General features: G+C 44.7%; 1 protein-coding gene across 1 annotated transcript; it reads right to left on the reverse strand.

Moving 5' to 3' along the window:
* Positions 1–1,368: 1,368 nt before the first annotated feature.
* MFAP1 (microfibril associated protein 1) lies at positions 1,369–17,422 on the reverse strand. The gene is made up of 9 exons (XM_007534118.3): positions 17,211–17,422; positions 12,397–12,616; positions 9,856–9,985; positions 9,299–9,486; positions 5,769–5,877; positions 4,390–4,550; positions 3,697–3,856; positions 2,418–2,507; positions 1,369–2,170 (listed from the first exon to the last, which is right to left on the reverse strand). The coding sequence occupies exons 1-9, from the start codon at positions 17,287–17,289 to the stop codon at positions 1,988–1,990; spliced, it is 1,320 nt and encodes a 439-aa protein (XP_007534180.1). The 5' UTR covers positions 17,290–17,422; the 3' UTR covers positions 1,369–1,987.
* Between the last annotated feature and the right edge of the window lie 2,914 nt (positions 17,423–20,336).

Below are 20,336 nucleotides of genomic sequence, written 5' to 3' on the forward strand. Positions count from 1 at the left end.
TGTGTACATTGTTCATGCATGTTGGGGCAGGGGAGATAGAATGATTATCCAAAAGACTACATGCCTGAGGCTCCAAAGTCCCAGGTTCAATCCTTGTACCACCGTAAACCAGAGCTGAGCAGTGCTCTGGTAAAAATGAAACGTCTTGGTGTTGAACAGGACCCCTTAGCAGCCCCAAGAGCAGGGTCAGTAAAGAGCACCTCGTATACAGATGCTAGGTGGCAAGCCAGGCCCATTTCCTTAAGCTCTCAACAATATCCAAGACATCTGGAATCTCAGCAAAGTTACTTTACCCCATGTATATAGATATAATTAGACAATGCAATTAATAAACCCTTTTTAATTTAGGTACCCTGATGTGGGAATACAGTAAAAACAACAGAAAAGGCTAGATCCTTTTTTTCTCTCAAAGGTTAGATTACAGTTTAAGTCCACAAAAGATTTTTATTTATGAAGTTGACATAATTCTGGGGGGGGGGGAGCGGGCGGTGGTGCACTGGGTTAAGTGCACATAGTATGAGTTCTGAACTATATAGAATACACCTTCCATTCCACTTCCTATCCTAGCACAAAGAAAGTTTTACTTTAAAAATTAATCAGCTTTGGTCAAGTCATGCCTGCTGAGCTTTCCCACACCTGTAAAATATAAAATCTAATAGGTCATAAGAAGTGAGAATGAAAGTAAAGAATTTAATACCTGCTTCAGAGTAGACACTCATTTAGCAACTATGCCCCCCCACCACCAATTTCACATTATTCTTTTTGACTCTAGGATGATTTTTTCAAATACTTTTTCCCATTTGTTGTCCTTGTTAGATTGTAGTTATTACTGTTGATGATGATGTTGGATAGGAGAGAGGAGGGGGAGAGAAAAATAGACAACTGCAGACCTACTTCTCCACTTGTGAAGCGACTCCCCTGCAGGTGGGGAGCCAGGGGCTCGAACCAGAATCCTTAAGCTGGTTCTTGCACTTGGTGCCACCTGTGCTTAACCCGCTGTGCTACAACCTAATTTTTTTTTTCTTTTAATTTTGATAGAGGGTGGAAGAGAGACACTTGCAGTGCTGCTCCAAGGCCAACTTTTTCAGATAGAGACAGGCACATCAGTGAAGCTTCACGGTGTGTGGCTTATGTGCATGACAAAGCAAGCCAATATCCAAGTGAGTCAGTTTTGGCTGCTTTAGTTTGTCTTTCTCTTTTTAGATACAGAGTGATTGAAAAACCACAGCACTAAATTTTTCTTGGGTTTGAACCTAGGTTGCTTGCATGGCAAAGCAGCACTATTTTTATGGCCCACGCTAGGGTAATTCTTAGATTATAATATTCCCTTCTGACAAGACACAGCAGGGATGTACATCCATCTTAAACTGTCTTCCCACTAGTCCTTCTTTATTAACTTTTAGAATTTCTAATTCTCTGCCATATAAATATTAAAAGTACCATGTCAGCATCTCCCTGGCTTACTTCCAGTATGTTTAAAAAGCTCCTTGTATGTGACTTTTATTTCTTGAGACACAAAAACACATAAATGGACCAAACAGTTATGTTCACTTGTAAACAAATGACTTCAGCCAAAAGTGGAAAACAGGTTTTGAATGAGCTTTGATTTTCCTCTGAAGAAGTAACGTGCTGTCACTCAAATGTCCAAGTTCTTAACCCAAGCTAAAAGGCTGGTAAAAAGAAACTTGGAACAGTCCCAAGTGAACTTAGGAAGTCAACGCAGCGATGAAAACCTACAATTTCTTAGAAATAGGTTTAAGTGGGGGATCCTCTAATCCTGCCTGGACAGTGCTTTTCTGTGGTTTCTCAGAATGAGTCCAAACCTCACAAAGCACCTTCAAAGACTGGGTTTCCCAGTGTCACAATTCTGGCAGTAGGTCCAACAGGCAGGATGCAGGGCCCATGTAAAATAACAGTAAAAGCGTATCACAGACCACGTGCTGAGACTTCCCCTTGTGTTCCACAGCTAGAATACTCGCTGTAGTTCTTAAGTAGTTTTCCGCTTCTTGGCAGATGGTCGTTCAAATACATCTCGTACCCCAGCTGCCTTTTGTTTAAAGAATTTTGTGTTTTGAGCACTCTCTTGGCCCCATGCTGAGTCAAAGGAGGTGGTGTCTTGATCCACAAGGTGAGTATATTTAGTACGCCCAGAGCGTCCAAAGTTCTTGACCTGAGAGAAAAATATGCCGAGTTATACCACCAAACATACCATGTCCCCCAAACTGACCCTGAAAGGAAACGATACCTAACATTGATAGCTGATTGCATGCTGGAATCAAAATACAACTTGCTCCCTTTCTGATACCAGCCAAGCTGGTCTGAGTATTTGGCTTTCTGTGGTTCGGGGCAAGTGGCCCGCTTGGCTCCATCCCAGCCCTTAACATTTTCCCCTCCCATGTGACAGAAAATCTACATACCTGCATGACTTTGGGAAGAATAGTTTTGTTGAAATGATCCTCCAGGGTAGGTGCACTGAAATCTCTCTTATAAACTTCTTCATCTTCATCCTGTAAAAAAAGAGTCTTATCAACGTTGTGGTTTATTTCCCGCATCCAAGCTACAAACTACTAAGTTCTGCGATAAGGGACACAAAGGAAGAGGCTTCTGGACATTTTCCCTTCAGGAGCTTACATCTAATTGAGATGATACTCTTTTCCTTTATGGTACATTTCTCCTTCCTAAGGAATTCAATTCCTGAAGTTCAACTATAATTTTTCTGTATGTAAATGGTTCTTTAACTCATGATTTCAACTATATAGGCTTCTCAAGTCTCAAATTCTGAGTTTTGTACTGCTCATCATAAGAATCCTTTAATGTTCCTCACACATAAAAAAGCTCTACTGCTGAGCTAACTCTGCCCCCACTGCTGCTTATGAGAAATTTTAGCTTGGCTTTATTTTATTTATTTATTTTTACACCAGAGCACTGCTCAACTCTGGTTATGGTGGTGCAGGGGATTGAGCCTGGGACTTTGGAGCCTCAGGTGTGAGAATCTCTTTGCATAACTATTACGCTATCTATCTCCACCCCCTTGTTTTATTATTATTATTTTTTTAAGCTTGCTTGCTTGCTTCCTCCCTTCCACAAAGAGGCAGAAAGTGAGTGAAGGAGATCACAGCACTGACGCTTTCTTCAATGTGGTGGGGACTGGATTTGAACCTGGGTCACGAACAGCAAAGCAGCGTATTCAAGGGAGCTGTTTCACCAGCCCAAGACCACAATGTTATGATACTAATTATAAATAACGCTAAAGCGTTCAAATAGTTTTATGCTGTTTAAGGAAAGTTTCACAAGGAGCTCAGTTCTTTAAAATTTCCCAGTGTTCTTTACCTATGCTTAATAGCAGGACATTTAGAGGCCAGGTGGTGGCACTCTTGGTTAAGCGCACACACCACAGCATGCAAGAACTTGGGTTTAAGCCCCTGGTCCCCACCTGCAGGGGGAAAGCTCCGCAAGTGGTAAAACGGGGTTGCAAGTATCTTTCTCCCTTCCATCTCAATTTCTCTCTGTCTCTATCCAAAAAAGAAAGTAGGACAATTAGATGAGTTTTGTGAGATCTACTTTTCTCTTTGGTTTGGACTAAGAGCTATTCTTTTAATCTCAGAAGCCATTTTAACTTCACACTCCTTGTCCAGGTGAAGGGGGAGAAAGAGTTTAATGCAGCTCACTTATTGCTAGTCTTTCTTCCTTTCTTACCATGAAGAAGGCACCTCGGTGATAATATTTTTGTAAGAACTTGTATTTGCCCTTGACGGCTTTGTTGGTGATGACTTTCCCATTGGCCCGAAGTTCAGCTCGCCTTTCTTCTTCAGTAAGGTTTCGCATGCGTTCGATTTCTGCTTTTTCCTTCTCAAGTCTGCAAAAGAGCAAAGTTACTTATTAGTATTGTTCCACCATTTGAAAGACCCAGTTATGTGATTACACAATCTCATTTACGCATTATTCCACCTTCTTTAATTCAAGTCTATAGCAATTAAACTAAGAAGTTTTAGACTTTCATGCCTGAGGCCACCAAGAGCTTAGGTTCAATCCCAATACACCAGAGCTGAGCAGTGCTCTGGTCTTTCTGTATCTTTCTCATTAAAATAAATAAAATATTAATACATACATAAATGATAAGGTGGCTTTATTATGCTTGCAAAATCAGATATTACATTCTTTTTTTTCTTTATTTTACTATTGGATAGAGAGGGCAGATAAGAGAGGGAGAGAGACAGACACTAGGCCTGCTTTACCACTTGTGAAACTTTCCCCCTGCAGGTGGGGACGAGGGGCTTGAACCTAGGTCCTTGCACATTGTAATGTGGATACTTTACCAGATATGCCACTGCCTGACCTCATTTACCACTACTTTCATGGTACTAACTCTAGGCCCAACTTATTACTCACGCTTCTCGATCTTCTCTGTCTCTTTTAATTCTCTTTAGCTCTCGAACTTTCCATGCCTCATATTCTTCCTCATCGTTTTCATCATCGGTATTAAGGGCATCCAGTGCAGCAAGGGATCGCTTGTTCTCCTCCAGCTCTTTCTTGGTCTCCTCTTCTACAATCTGAAGAGGCAAAACAATTTAACTATTGGACTTACTCTGCGCCCTCCCTCACTGGTGTCACCTTCTGAGACACTCTGATTTTTCTTTTTCAATTTAATTTTATTATTACTGTTTTTTAACCAGAGCATTGTTCAGCTCTGGCTTATGGTGGTGCAGGGGATTGAACCTGGGACCATGGAGCCTCAGGCATGAAAGTCTCTTTGCATAACCATTATGCTATCTACCCCTGTCCTGATTTTTATTTTTCTTTTTTAATTGGGAATTAATGTTTTACATTCAACAGTAAGTACAATAGTTTCTACATGCATAACATTCCCCAGATTCCCAGATAACAATACAACCTCCACTAGGTCCTCTGAATCCTTCTTGGTGAGGGTGAGGGTGAGGGTGAGGGTGAGGGTGAGGGTGAGGGTGAGGGGGGTGTGTGTGTGTGTGTGTGTGTGTGTGTGTGTGTGTAGATAGCATAATGGTTTTGGAAACAGACTCTCATGCCTGAGGCTTCTACAAATTCCAGGCTCAATCCCCAGCACCACCATAAGCCAGAGCTGAGTCGAGCTCTGGTAAAAATAGATTTTTATTTTTCTAACAAATTCTTTGGGTTGATATTGTGAGCCCACGTATTGCAGCAGAGGAAGATGTCTGGGTCCTCTCTTTTAAAGTGTCAGCCACACAATGACAATTTATTTTTTCTTAAACAGGGTCAGCAAAGAATTTTCCTCTTTTGTCTTCAGGAAGACAGTGTAAGGAACAGATACAGATGTTCTGATGTCTAGGCCCCTGTAAGTCCCACATCTCAGTGTCTCGCTTCCCCCGTGATGACCCTTGCCAGGCGACGACTTCCTTGTTCTCAGACAAGTTGCCAGCACTACCCCAGCACTACTCTTTCTCCTTTCTTTTTACCAGAGCACGCACTCTCAGCTGACTTAGAGTGGTGCGGGGGGCTGCATCTTTTAAAAAATTTTTTATATCTTTATTTATTGGCTAGAGACAGCCAGAAATCAAGAGGGTTATAGAGAGGGAGAGAGACAGAGAGACACCTGCACTACTTCACCACTCGAAAAGCTTTCCTCTTGCAGGTGAGGACCAGGGGCTTGAACTTGGGTCCTTGCTCATTGTAATACAGGTGCACCACCACCCGGCCCCGGGGCTGTATCTCATAGCAGCTCTGCCCACCCCTTCTTGCACTTGCACTGAGTCTTCGTAGCCGCTCCCCAGTACCTTGAGTGTGTACTTGCGCCTCTCTTCGGCCATGCGCTTTGCCTCCTGCTCCAGCTCCTTCTGTTTTAATGCTTCAGCCTCCCGCTCCTGAACAGTTACTCGGTCCTTTCTGCAGCAGAGATTCTATGTTACTTGAAGATCTTAGAGTAAAGCTTTTTTATTTTTTAAAACCTTTTTAAAATATATTTATTCCCTTTTGTTGCCCTTGTTGTTTTATTGTTGTAGTTATTATTGTTGTTATTGATGTCGTTGTTGTTAAATGAGACAGAGAAATGGAGAGAGGAGGGGAAGACAAACAGGGAGAGAAAGACAGACACCTGCAGACCTGCTTCGCCACCTGTGAAGCGACTCCCCTACAAGTGGGGAGCCGGGGGCTCGAACCGGGATCCTTACCCTGGTCCTTGCGCTTTGCGCCACCCGTCTCCCCTTCTCAATTTCTGTCTCTATCCAAAATAAATAAATAATATTAAAAAAAAAAAAAAGAATGGAAAGGAGAGAAAAGCAGAGCGTAGGTGTTGCTGGTAATTGAACTCAGGACCCCCTGCTTGAGGGTTCAACACTTTACCCACTGCACCACCTCTGGGGCCACTATGCTTAAAATAACTTAAGATCTTATGCAGACCTATGCTTTGTAACTTGGAAAGAAAGATGTGAAAATATGGGGCTGGGTGGTGGTGCACCTGGTTGAGCGTACATGTCACAGCGCACAAGGTCCCAGGTTTGAGGCCCCGGTTCCCACCTGCGGGGGGAAAGCTTCACGAGTAGTGAGGCAGGGCTGCAGGTGTCTGTCTCTTCCCCTCTCTATCACCCCCTTCCCTCTCAATTTCTGGCTGTTCCTATCCAATAAGTAAAGAGAATAAAAAATTTTTTAAAAATGCAGTTACTAAGAACAATAAACTCAATTTCTGACTCATCTTGGTCAGAGCTAGAAGAAATTATGTTAAGTGAGCTAAGTCAGAAAGATAAAGATGAGTATGGGATGATCCCACTCATCAACAGAAGTTGAGAAAAAATCAGAAAGGGAAACTAAAGGCAGGATCTTACTAAATTGAAAGTAGGGCATCAAAGTAAAAACCCTGTGGTGAGCAGGAGGGTGGACATGTGGCTTCCTGGGCCGGAAGAGGGGTGGGGGTGGGTGGGTGGGATAGGACACAATCTTTTGGTGATGGGAATGGTGTTTCTGTACACACCTATTAAATTGTAGTTATATAAATCACTATTTAATTAATATGAGGGGGGAAAATTGATTGTATGTCTAACAAAGGGACTTTTCAAAGCTAACCCAATGACCAAATAATATGATGATAACAATAACTCTCCATTGTCTTCTCGAACCCTAAGACAGCAGGAACCTCACTTTCCCACTATAGAGCCTAAACTTCCCCGAGTCCTGGGACCCTAGGGTAGGGTCCACTTTCCCGTATGCTTCTCACAATTCTTATCAAATAATATTGCATCCGCTGATTGCAACCTAATCAACACAACGAGTGCCACCCCAGCACGCTTCACTTCAGACTGTGTCCAGAGACTTCAAGTGTGGAATGACAACCCTTCAGCTTCATCATTCGGGTAAGACCTTTCCTTCCATAGTATTCTCTAACTCCATCCCAGGTGGTTCACTTCCTAACCAAGTCCCAAAACCTAGATATAGACCAGGTTCCAGGAGATATAGCATATGTACATAGGTATCCATAAACTAGGGCAAATATATACCTGAAAGCAGAAGTACACTAGAGTTTGCAGTGAGTACCCCCCAACACTTCCTCTCCACTATTCCAACCTCTGGGTCCATGATTGCTCAACAATTTGTTTGGCTTCGTATGTTAACTCTCTTTTCAGCCACCAGGTTCCAGATGCCATCAGGATGCCAGCCAGGCTTCCCTGGACTGAAGACCCCACCAATGTGTCCTGGAGCTCCGCTTCCCCAGAGACCCACCCTACTAGGGAAAGAGAGAGGCAGACTGGGAGTATGGACCGACCAGTCAACGCCCATGTTCAGCGGGGAAGCAATTACAGAAGCCAGACCTCCCACCTTCTACAACCCACAAAGACCCTGGGTCCATGCTCCCAGAGGGATAGAGAGTGTGAAAGCTATTGGGGAGGGAATGGGATATGCAGATTGGGTGGCGGGAATTATGTGGAGTTGTACCCCCCATCCTATGATTTTAATGTCTCCTTTCTTAAATAAATAAATTTAAAAAATAAAATAAAATACTGCCAAAAAAAAAAAAAAAAGATGTGAAAATAAACGCAGGCTCTGTTACTATCAGTATACCCCGGGAACTGAGATATAGCTCACATGGCAGAGATCTTTAAGATGAGATAGGGTGTGGATTCCCGGCTACTATATGGGAGCACCATGAGGGAAGCTCCAAAAAGAGTGGAACAGTTCTGAGGTGTCTCTCCAGCTCCCCTCCCTGTCTCTCACTATAAAAAAAAAGTGTGCCAGGAGCGGCAGACTGTGCAGATGCAAAGTCCCAGCAAACCCTGACATAAACCAACCACCAAGGTTTTCTTCAGTAAACATTCTACAGAGTTGGGCACTGGGCAGGAGACTTGACTCGGCTACTTAGTTTTCGGAACAGTGCGGGACAGGGACCGGGCGGCGCTGCACCTCTTTGAGTTGAGTGCACACACTATGGCGCTCAATGGCTCAGGTTCAAGCCTGCAGCTTCCATCTGTAGGGTGAACCTTCCTAAGTGGGAAGCAGGATTGCAGGTGTCTCTCCTTCCTTTTCTATATCCCCTTTCCTCTCAATTTGTTTCTGTTCAAAATAAAGAAAGAAAAACAAACAGTGGACCGGGAGGGGGCGCAGTGATAAGAGCTTTGGACTCTCAAGCATGAGGTCCCGAGTTTGATCCCTGGCAGCACATGTGCCAGAATGATGTCTGGTTCTCTCTCTCCTCCTGTCTTTCTCATAAATAAATATTTAAAAAACAACAACAAGGGAGTCGGGCTGTAGCGCAGCGGGTTAAGCGCAGGTGGCGCAAAGCACAAGGACCGGCATAAGGATCCCGGTTCGAACCCCGGCTCCCCACCTGCAGGGGAGTCGCTTCACAGGCGGTGAAGCAGGTCTGCAGGTGTCTATCTTTCTCTCCTCCTCTCTGTCTTCCCCTCCTCTCTCCATTTCTCTCTGTCCTATCCAACAACAACAACAACAATAATAACTACAACAATAAAACAACAAGGGCAACAAAAGGGAATAAATAAAATAAATATAAAAATTAAAAACAAACAACAACAATAAAAACAGTATGAGATTTAAGGGCCACGTGGTGGCACCCTTGGTTGAGCACACATACTACAATGCCCAAGGATCCAGGTTCAAGCCCACAGTTTCCACCTGAAAGGGGAGAGCTTCGCAAGTGGTGAAGTGGTGCTGAAGGTCTGTCTCTCACTCTCTACTACCCACTTCCTGTCAGTTTTTCTTTATCCAGTAAATGAATAAAGTTAAAAAAGAAAAGGAAAAGATTCTATTTTCAGGCCTACAGTCACAATGTGGGTTCAGGGCTGATCTGTGAGATACTTACTTTCGAATGAAGACAGGCTTAAGGCGGGGTTCCATTTCATCTTCACTGTCTGTGTACTCTTCATACTCAGACTCTGATTCTGACTCTTCTCCAGAACGCCCCTCATCTTCCACCTCCATGACTTCCATCTCTTCATTTTTTCGCTCCTGTGCTCGCTGCCGCATCATGCCACGGCGTCGCTCTATTTCCTATCAAGACACACGACCCAGTCAGCCAAACAGCCTGTGGTCCAAGATGGCTTTTTATTCTCCCCTATCAGACTCAGTAAATTCTGGTAAAAATGCAATTTAGCACTGTTTGGCTTTCTTCCTTTTTGACCAGAGCACAGCTTGGCTCTGGCTTATGGCAGTGTGAGTGATTGAGCCTGGGACCTTGGAGCCTCAGGCATGAGAGTCTTTGCAGAATCACCGTGCTTTCTCCCCCATGAGCACCATTTTACTTTTAATCTTGTTCCCACCTAATCAAGGATCACTGGATAAGTTTGGCTAAAGGGCAGTTACCTTCTGTCTCAGTAAAGATCCCAACTTTCTCTTGCACCCCAACAATCTTTACTCTACCTCATCATCGATTTCTTCCTCCTCTTCCTCACTGCTATCTTCCCGTTCCACGCGCCAGGCATCTCCTTCTACTTCTGAGTCGCTTTCTCCTACCACTTCTGGTTCCACTATTTTTCGATGTCGAGCCAACCTGAAAAACGGTATCTCCACATGTAGTGCCAATGCCACACAAATGAGAAGGCGTCAGACACTTTTTCAGTCAAAAAGCAACTTGATATGTATGCTTTTATTAACAGTGAAGTCTTGAGATGATTGATATGGGGTAATGAATATGCAGGTAAAATAAATCAACACACTATGTCACAGCAGATAGTGAAACTGGATTAAAAAGACTAAAATATATGCTAAGACATCCTGGGTCAACACAACAAAATCATAGGAGTGCTTTTGAATGAAACACACACACACACACACACACACACACACACACACACACACACACACACACACACTTTTACCAAAGCACCGCTCAGCTCTGGCATATAGTGGTGTCAGGGACTGAGCCTGGGACTGGGAACATCTGCATGAAAGTCTTTTTGCATAGCCACTATGCTACCTCCCTGACCCTGGGATATATTTCACTGTTCAAGATAGTCTATAGTAAGCTGGGGAGACACTGTAGCATAATGGGGTTCAATCCTCTGTACCACCATAAGTCAGAGCTGAGCAGTGCTCTCATTAAAAATAAATAACTAGGGAGTCAGGCAGTGATGCAGCGGGTTAAGCACGCATGTTGCAAAGCGCAAGGATCCCGGTTCGAGCCCCCGGCTCCCCACCTGCAGGGGAGTCACTTCATAGGCGGTGAAGCAGATCTGCAGGTGTCTGTCTTTCTCTCCCCGTCTTCCCCTCCTCTCTCCATTTCTCTCTGTCCTATCCAACAACAATGAAGTTAATAACAACAACAATGACTACAACAATGTTAAACAACAAGGGCAACAAAAGGGAAAATAAATATTAAAAAAAAATAATAAATTTAAAAAATTTTTAAAAGTTAGCTTTCAGATTGGATCACATATATTCAACGACATATCTTTTCTAATAATTGCTTTATTGTTGAGGTAAACTTGATTTACATGACTATAAATGTCTTAAAAGTGCAATTTCTCAGGGCTGGGCAGTTGGACAGCAGCACACCTGGTTAAATACACATGCTACCATGAACAAGGACCTGAGTTCAAGCCCCCAGTCCTCATCTGCAGTGGGGAAAGCAGGTCTCCTTCTCTCCCTATTCCCCTTCCTCTCAATTTCTCTATCCTATCAAATAAAATAAAAAAAAAAAGCTTAATTTCTCACCTCTTCAAAATATATCACATCTTTCTCTACCAAAGCACCAATACCTCTCCACCAGAGGATACAAATATCAAATTATTTGATTTTTATTTATTTTTTAAATAATTATCCGTTCATCAGTGGAAGAGAGAGAGGTAACCAAAGCATCAGCATGGCACATCTGATGATGCCGGGATCTCACACTCTGGGGACTGGGCGCAGTGCACCAGGTCAAGCACACACATTGCCACGCACAAGTCCCCACATCCCTACATTTGGGGAGGGGTGTGTGTGTGTGTGTGTGTGTGTGTGCGCGCGCGCGCTTAACCAGCACCGAAATAGTGCTGCAGCTATCTCTTTCTCTCTATCCAGAGGAAAAAAAGGAAAAAAAAAGAATCCAACACCATCTACTATGCCACTTTCTTGCATGATGACTTTACTGCTTCCAGGGGTTGTTTTCCCCCTTCTTTTATTGACAGAGACAGAGAGAAGAGCAAAAGGAGAGAGAGAGACTCCACTCTCACACTCACGAAGAGTCTTCCCCACAGGTGACCACCAGGGCCAGAACCTGAGTCCTGCCTCAGTCATGAGAGAACATACACAGTTCCTAACTGAAAGGCTCCCTTGTGGTCTGGGAGGTGGAGCAGTGGTAAAGCTTTGGACTCTCAAGCATGAGGTCCCGAGTTCGATCCCCAGCAGCACATGTGCCAGACTGATGTCTGGTTCTTTCTCTCTCCTATCTTTCTCATAAATAAATAAAATCTTTAAAAAAATAAAATAAAATAAATAAAAAAAAAAGACTCCCTTTCCTACCTGAGATGATTCATTTGATACTTTCCCCACCTCACCAGTGTATCCCTCCTCACCAGCCTTGTGAGTAAGTGGAAGCAATAGTTTACAAATTCTATAAAACAGCTTTGTGCTACCCAGACTCCCTTCAACACACCAGGCCAATGATCTGTGCTTTTCCATCAACTAACCAGAGCCTTTGGGCTACAAGCAATTTGCTGTTTTCTGGCTGCCACTTACCCAATGTATTATTTAGGTGATTATGTTTTCCTAAGTCTTTCCTGTCTCAGTTTCCTCATTTGTAAAATGGAGTGAACAGTATCCATCTCATAAAATCACTGTGTGGACTGTGAGCACAAGTAAACATGTTTAACTGTGCCTGCCGTATAGCAAGTACTATTCAGGTGCTGTTGTTATTGTTGTTTTGGTTCTTAATTAACCTGCAAAGCCTCAGCACTAGAGAAACACAATCCTAGTCCTTACCTCTCTTCTACATCTTCACTGATTCGATTTTGCAGTCGCCTCAGTCGAGGGTCGCTAGATGAATCTTCTTCCTGTTCTTCAGGCTCTGCTTCTTGTTCTTTGGCTTTTTTAATAAACTGGAATTCTTCGTCCTCCTCATCAGAGGACTCCATAGGCGCGTAGTCTGGCCTCTTCCCAGACACATAGCGTTTCACCTTCACTTTCTCCATCGAAATCTCACCTGGGTGAAAAAAAATAACAAGTGTTTCAGTAGCCTCTTTCCGAATGTCCTTCAACCCTCAGCTGGTGCAGGAAGAGCTTCATATTGCTGGTAGACAAGGAGTCCAAGCAACAACAACAACAAAAACAAATTCAAAAAGACATATGCACCCCCTCCAGTATTATTTTCAATAGCCAAGACAATGGAGGCAGCATGAGTGTTCATCAGTAGGTGAACAGATAAAGATGTGGTGATACACATATGGAACACTATTCAGCTATAAAAAGGATGAAATGTTGCCATTATAACCACATGGAAGGATCTAGATGGTATCATGCTGTGTGAAATAAGTCAAATGGGGAAAGACAAATACCTTATGATTTCACTCAAGACAAAAACTGACAAGATAAAAAAGGAGATAATCAAAGGAGAATAGGGATGGATGGACATGCTGGGTAAAGGGGGTTAATGGTGGTGGATGGAAACTGGACTTGTGGTGGCAACCATAATGCAATACATACAGAAGCGAAATTAAGTTAGAATGCTTTCCACTTAGTGGCTGGGGAAATCATTCCCTGGCAGAGTACGAGGAGTCTGGTTTGATTCTCCAAACACACATATACCAGAACAGTGTTTAGCTTGTCTCTCTGTCTTGTGAAACTTTTTTTTTTATTTTTGTTTAGTATTTATTTTCCCTTTTGTTGCCCTTGTTGTTTTTCATTGTTGTTGTAGTTATTATTGTTGTTGCTGTCGTCGTTGTTGGACAGGACAGAGAGAAATGGAGAGAGGAGGGGAAGACAGACGGGGGGAGAGAAAGAGAGACACCTGGAGATCTGCTTCACCGCCTGTGAAGCGACTCCCCTGCAGGTGGGAAGCCGGGGGTTCGAACTGGGATCTTTATGGTGTTCCTTGCACTTTGCTCCACATGCACTTAACACGCTGTACTACCACTCGACTCCCTGTCTTGTGAAACTTTTACATGTAATAAAAAAAAATAAAAATGCTGTACATTTGAAGTCTATATAATGTTTTAAGACACTCTTACTGCAATAAATGAAGTTTTTAAATTTTTTTCCCTGGGAGTCGGGCGGCAGTGCAGTGGGTTAAGTGCATGTGGCACAAAGACCAGCTTAAGGATCCCGGTTTGAGCCCTCAGCTCTTCACCTGCTGGGGAGTCGCTTCACAAGCAGTGGAGCAGGTCTGCAGGTGTCTATCTTTCTCTCCCCGTCTTCTCCTCCTCTGTCCATTCCTCTCTGTCCTATTTAACAACAACGACATCAATAACTACAACAATAAAACAACAAGGGCAGCAAAAGGGAATAAATAAATCTTAAATTTTTTTTTTTCCGGGAGTCGGGCGATAGTGCAGTGGGTTAAGCGCAGGTGGTGCAAAGCTCAAGGACCAGCTTAAGGATTCTAGTTTGAGCCCCCGGCTCCCCATCTACAGTGGAGTCACTTCACAGGCGGTGAAGCAGGTCTTAAGGTACACACACGTACACACACACACACACACACACACACACACACACACACACACATAAATCTTTATGTCTTTATTGGACAGAGACAGAGAAAAATTAAGAATGGAGGGAGAGATAAAAGGGGAGAGAACTGCAGCCCTGCTTCACCACTCGTGAAGCTCCCTCCTGCAGGTAGGGACCAGGGGCTTGAACCTGGGTCCTTGTGCACTGAGCTCAACCAGGTGTGCCACTGCCTGGCCTCTCCTTTTATAACTTTAATATGCAAAGCCCAGTTACAAAAAACAAAGGTCCAAAAGGTTCATCTAATGGTGTTTTCCTACAAAGATTAAGTCACAAGAAAAGCATTCACAACAACAAAACACATACACAATATATATATATATATATATATGAAAAAGAGGAGGGGGAGAGAGAGGGCGAGGGTGAAGGAAGAAACCAGAGCTTTACTCCAGCATATTCGGTGCTTGGGAACCAATGTTTGGGAGACTTTGAGAGGCGTGGTGAGAGCACGACACTTCATCCACTGCACCACCTCTGGGCTACAGGAAAGCATGTCTGTGACTACCAACACTAATGATAATATGGTATATTTTGGTTACAAGGAGGTGGAGGAAGGTGGACAGTGAAACAGTATGGAAAAAATTGGGGTTGGGGAGACAGCATAATGGTTATGCAAAAGACTGTCACCTGTCTGAAGTTCTGAGCTGCCAGGCTCAATCCTTTGCACTACCACATGCCAGAGCAGTGCTCCAGTGCTTTTCTGTCTCATTTAAAAATGATAAAAAATAGGAGGCCAGGTGGTGGCGCAGCAGGTTAAGCGCGGCGTCAAGCACAAGGACCGGCATAAGGATCCCAGTTCCAGCCCCTGGCTCCCAGCTGCAGGGGGCTTTGCTTCTCATCGCTTCTCAGGCGGTGAGGCAGGTCTGCAGGTGTCTGTCTTTCTCTCCCTCTCTGTCTTCCCCTCCTCCATTTCTCTCTGTCCTATCCAACAACAACAGCAATAACAACAACGATAAACAACAAGGGCAACAAAAGGAAAAAATAGCCTCCAGGAGCAGTGTATTTGTAGTGCAGGCACCGAGCCCCCGCAATAACCCTAGAGGCAAAACATAAATATAAAATAATAATAAATAAATTACAGTCATGTAGCCATGTAGCTCAGGAGTTGGCACAGTGACTAGAGTTTTTGGACCTAAAAGTAAAATGAATATATTATGTCTACATGTATCCAAATGGTAATACTCAAATATCATGGTGAGTTTTTTTTTTCCTTTCTTTTTTTTCACCAGAGCACTGCTCAGCTCTGGCTTATGTTGGTGTTGGGGACTGAATCTTGGACTTCAGAGCCTCAGGCATCAAAGTCTTGCAGGGCTAAGCAGTGGCTTATCTGCTCGAGCATACATACTACAATTCTCAAGGACCCAGGTTCGAGTCCCTGATCACTGCCAGCAGGGGAAGCTTCACGAGAGATGAAGCAGTGCTGCAGGTGTCTCCTTCTCTCTCTTCTCCTCCCCTCTCAATTTCTGTCTCCAATAAAGTCTTGTGCATAATAACCACTATGCTATATCCCTAGCCTGCCATGGCGAGTGTAAAAAAGAAAAAGAAAAGACAAAAGAAGCCAGACCTTTCACCTTCTGCATCCACAATGAGCCTGGGTCCATACTCCCAGAGGGATAAATAGGAAAGCTTTTGAGGTAGGGGATGGGATACAGGGTTCTGGGGAGTGGGAACTGTGTGGAGTTGCACCTCTCTTATCCTATGGTCTTGTCAATATTTCCATTTTTTAAATATATTTTTTTAAAAAATTTTGATCTTTATTTATTATTGGATAGAGACAGAGAGAAATTGACAAGGAGAGAGGAGACAGAGAGGAAGAGAGACAGAAAAACAGCTGCAGCCCTGCTTCACCACTTATGCAGCTTTCCCCCTGCAGGTGGGGATCAGGGGTTTGAACCCAGGTCCTTAAGCGTTTAACCAGGTGCGCCACCACCTGGCCCCAATATTTCCATTTTACAAATAAAAGAAGGAAAGTCTACTCAAGCAATAACTGCAACAACAACACTTTTTATTCCAACATGGTACCCAGACAGGTAGCATGTTCATTCTTCCATCTGCACTTAAATGGCATCTTCAGGAAACTGGTTCGTTCTCTCCTCCTATCTTTCTCATGAATAAATAAATACAATCTTTGATTTAAAAAAAGGCGAACAAGACACAATGTTTGCCTCAAGTTAGGTTTGAACCTTATGATCTTGGGAGTCGGGCGGTCGCGCAGCGGGTTAAGCGCATGTGGCGCAAAGCACAAGGACCGGCATAACGATCTGGGTTCGAGCCCCCGGTTCCCCACCTGCAGGGGAGTCGCTTCACAGGCGGTGAAGCAGGTCTGCAGGTGTCTTATCTTTCTCTCCCCCTCTCTGTCTTCCCCTCCTCTCTCCATTTCTCTCTGTCCTACCCAACAACGACGACTACAACCATACAATAACTACAACCATAAAACAACAAGGGCAACAAGAGGAAATAAATAAAATTTTTAAAAAAGAACCTTATGCAAAAATAAATAAATATTAGAAGAAGAAGCAGCAGCAGCAGAAGAACCTGCGCGAGAGGGGCATGGAACGGACTGCAACCATTAGGGGGGAAATTTTTGTTTTTAAAGCAGCATAAACTGCTAGGCTAACAAAAGAGCTCCTGGCAGAGCGAAGACAGTCACTGGATCAAGGCCGGAGCTGGCGGAGGCCAAGGGGAGAGGAGGGTTGGTGCCTGTTGTAGGCGAGGACAGACAGACTACGGTGGACAGACAGACTACGGTAACACGACAGACAGGACGCCAGGGTTCTTTTGTTGTTGTTTTTGTTTTCTTCCCTTTCCTTCTGGGTTCCCAGGCAACACTGCGTACGGGGTTTGACTCAGGGAAGGGAAGCTACAGGGACGGACCGACGGATGTGGGTACAACTCCTCTCCCGCACACGGGGTGCTCGGGGTCGAGGCCAAGTCCCGTGTTCTTCCCGCGAAGCCACCTGCCCTCCCGCAAGCGAGCGGGGTCTTCCCGGCCTGCGGGCTTGGGGCGGCCTGTCCGGAGCTGGCTCCGAGGCCCGCGGAGAAGAAGCGTTAACATGGGAGGCTGAGCACTGTACCTTTCTCATTTCGAACCGGGACGGCCCCTGCCGTCGACTGAATGGGCGGCTGCTTCATAAGTGCGCTGGGGACCGACATTTTGACGGCTGCTGTGGCGACTCCCGAAACTTCACAGACTGCAAGCGGCGGACACCGACGTCAACAAACCGAAAGCCGTTCCCGGCCTTGGCCCAGCAGTCTCCGCGGCGCGACCGGTAGAATCACTGGTCGAACGCAGGGCTAGAGGAACCGGAAATAAGCCGCCGGGGGATTGTGGGATTGCGGAGGAGGTTTAGGAGGCCTCCCCCGTCACTGCGCATGCTCACGGCCTTTCTTAGTACCGCAGTGTTTGGATTCCCATGCTGGAGGTGCATTGGTGTTCTACTATAGTTTGTGGTGATGCTGGGGATCGAACGTTCTCCCTCTCCCTCTCTCCCTCTCTCCTTCTCCCTCTCTTTCTCTCTCTTCTCTTTTCCCCTCTCCCTCTCTTTCTCTCCCTCTCTTTCTCTCCCTCTCTCTTTCTCTCTCTCTCTCTCTTTCTCCTCCCCCCCTTCCCCTCTTCCTCCCTTTCTTTCTTGGGGGTGGGGGTGGATGGGTGATGGATGTCACTGGGACCTCACTGACTCAGCAGTTCTTTTCTTGAAGAGCCGAAAGACAAAGATAGAAACCGAAAAAGAACACCACTGCTCTGTAGCGTCTAGTGCAGTGAGGGTTGAGCTTGCACCTGCCTTGTGCCAATGAAAATAGGATGGTGATTAATAGGAAACAAAACGAAAACCTGAGGCGACAGAGAAGAACTATTTTAGCTATACTTCTGAAAGCTCAGAACTAGATTTTAATTGGATTAGAAACTCTTCTACTGGTGCCCTATTTACTCAGTTTTCTTGAGGTGCAGTGGGTTTGGTTGTTATTTATGCCGTGGGGCCGAGTGGGTGAGGAGGAAGAGGAGGAGGAAGGGCCCCTAGGTCCTGGGACAGTTGTGAAGTCCTCATACTCTACTTTTAGACTTTGAAGTTACTCCATTTCCTGAAGGTTTCCTACTAAAACATAGTCTTGATTGGAATGTATAGATAAGCCTACAAGTCGTTTAGTATAGATTTATTTGGTTTTCTGTAGGTAGTATGGAATATTGTTCAAGAGCTCCTGTCTTCAAGTTTGCATTTCACTTTATTTCCTTTAGTTAATTTTTGGAGAAAAACCACAGCACCAAAGCGTCCTTCATTGTGGTTGGTATCGGGCTGAAACTTGGGTCTCACACTTGGCAAAGCTTCACACTATTCCGCCTTGGACCCAAGAAGTTTGCATTTTATTTTGGAAGTCTAGGGGTTAATAGAGGCAGAATAGACATAAACACAACCTAGCTGGGTTGTGTAGAAAACGTTGGCAAGTGGACTGGGCAGTGGTGCACCCCGTAGAGAGGGCAAAGAAAGTGAAATAGACCTCAGTACTGATTCTAAAGTGCTGTGGGGCCTGGGGTTGAACCTGGGCCTCGAATTTGGTAGCACACTATCCAAGTGAGCTTTTTCTTTTATTTCTTTTAAGTTTTTAAGTATATATTATTAATGAGAGAGGAGGAGAAAGAACCAGACATCACTCTGGTACATGTGCTGTTGGGGATTGAACTCAGGACCTCATGCTTGAGAGCCCAGTGCTTTATCCACTGTGCCACCTCCCGGACCACCCAAGTGAGTTTTTTGCAGCACCCCCCCACACATACTTTTCTTATTTATCTGACTTAGGAGCAAGGAACCTATGGCCTCCTGGCCCAATTATTTATTCATAACATTTTCTTGATATGGAAAGATGAGATACCACAACACTGCTACACCTTGGAGCTTTAACCATTTATCTCCCCTTGCCCCTACCCTTTGTAATCTATGGTTCCAGGGCTTGAACCCAAGGACTCAAGTACAGCAAGGTGAGTGCTTTAGAGCTGGGAAGGATGGACCTTTTTTTTTTTCCCTTTCAATGGATATTTGCATATTTATATCATTTGCAGACCACACAAAGTTATCAACTTAAAAAATGAGCAGTTAATGTTACCGTGAAAAAAAAAATTCCTAGGTTTTTAAAACTTCAAGTCCTATCTGGCAGGTCCAGACCAAATGATGTTGGGTAAGGGTGAGCCAGTGAAGTTTGATTTTTATCAGTATTTTTTTTTAACTTTTATTATTTTGTTTGATTTTATAGGACAGAGAAACATTGAGAGGAGATAGATATAGAGGAAGAGAGACACCTGTAGCCCTGCTTCACCGTTCTTTTCCCCTCACAGGTGTGGATCAAGGGCTTAAACGTAGGTCCTTGTGCAGTCAACTGCCAGGTTTTTAGTAATCTAGTCAAGGATTGGTAATATAGTTCAGCAGGTACCCGATGAATTTAACAGTTCCAAGTGCTGCTAACAAGATTAGGTTTCAAACTATTTCATCTGGGTTCTAAACAAGTGGTGTTGGTCAGGAAGAAGCGAAATTTTACAAATTTCTTCACTTACAACCAAAACATTTCTCAGCTCTGAGCCCACTCATGTTGTACTGGGGATTGAATTTGTGACCTCAGAGCCTCAGGCATGAAAGTCTTTTGCATAACCGTTATGCTGTCTTCCCAGCTCTGGACAAGTTTGAGCCCGGGACTGTGGTGGTCTCAAATTCAGAAGCGCCAGTGGATTTCAAACTCAGGTACTCACACCTACAGTTCTAAAATCACCAGGATCCATAGGAAAAATTTCAATCCCATCTGTCTCCTCTAAAAAAATAAACCAAAAAATATCTGTTTGGCTTATCCACTTAGGGGGAGGGCAGAAACCTGTGCGGACCCCTCCATGTACGGGTCGGCAGGATCTGAGCCACGTGGGTCTGGGGGTTGCCACCCCCCTCCCCAGTTGATCCCCCTCCCGGGAGGGAACCAGCCCCTAAGCACAGCCTCCACGGTCCCGCCCTGGACTTACTACCTCCCTGGCCCTCGCACGGTCCCGCCCATTTATGGCCCCGCCCATTTGCGACCAGGCCCCGAGGTAATCCTCATTGGCCCCACCGCTTCCGGGTCTTGCTGGGGGATTGTTACCCTCTAGCCCCGCCCCTTTCACAACCCGCCCTGGACTCCTACCTCTCTGGCCCCGCCCCCGGTTGCCATGCCCACCGAAGCCCCGCCTC

The sequence above is a fragment of the Erinaceus europaeus genome, chromosome 16, assembly GCF_950295315.1.
Source record: "Erinaceus europaeus chromosome 16, mEriEur2.1, whole genome shotgun sequence".
Lineage (NCBI taxonomy): Eukaryota > Metazoa > Chordata > Mammalia > Eulipotyphla > Erinaceidae > Erinaceus > Erinaceus europaeus.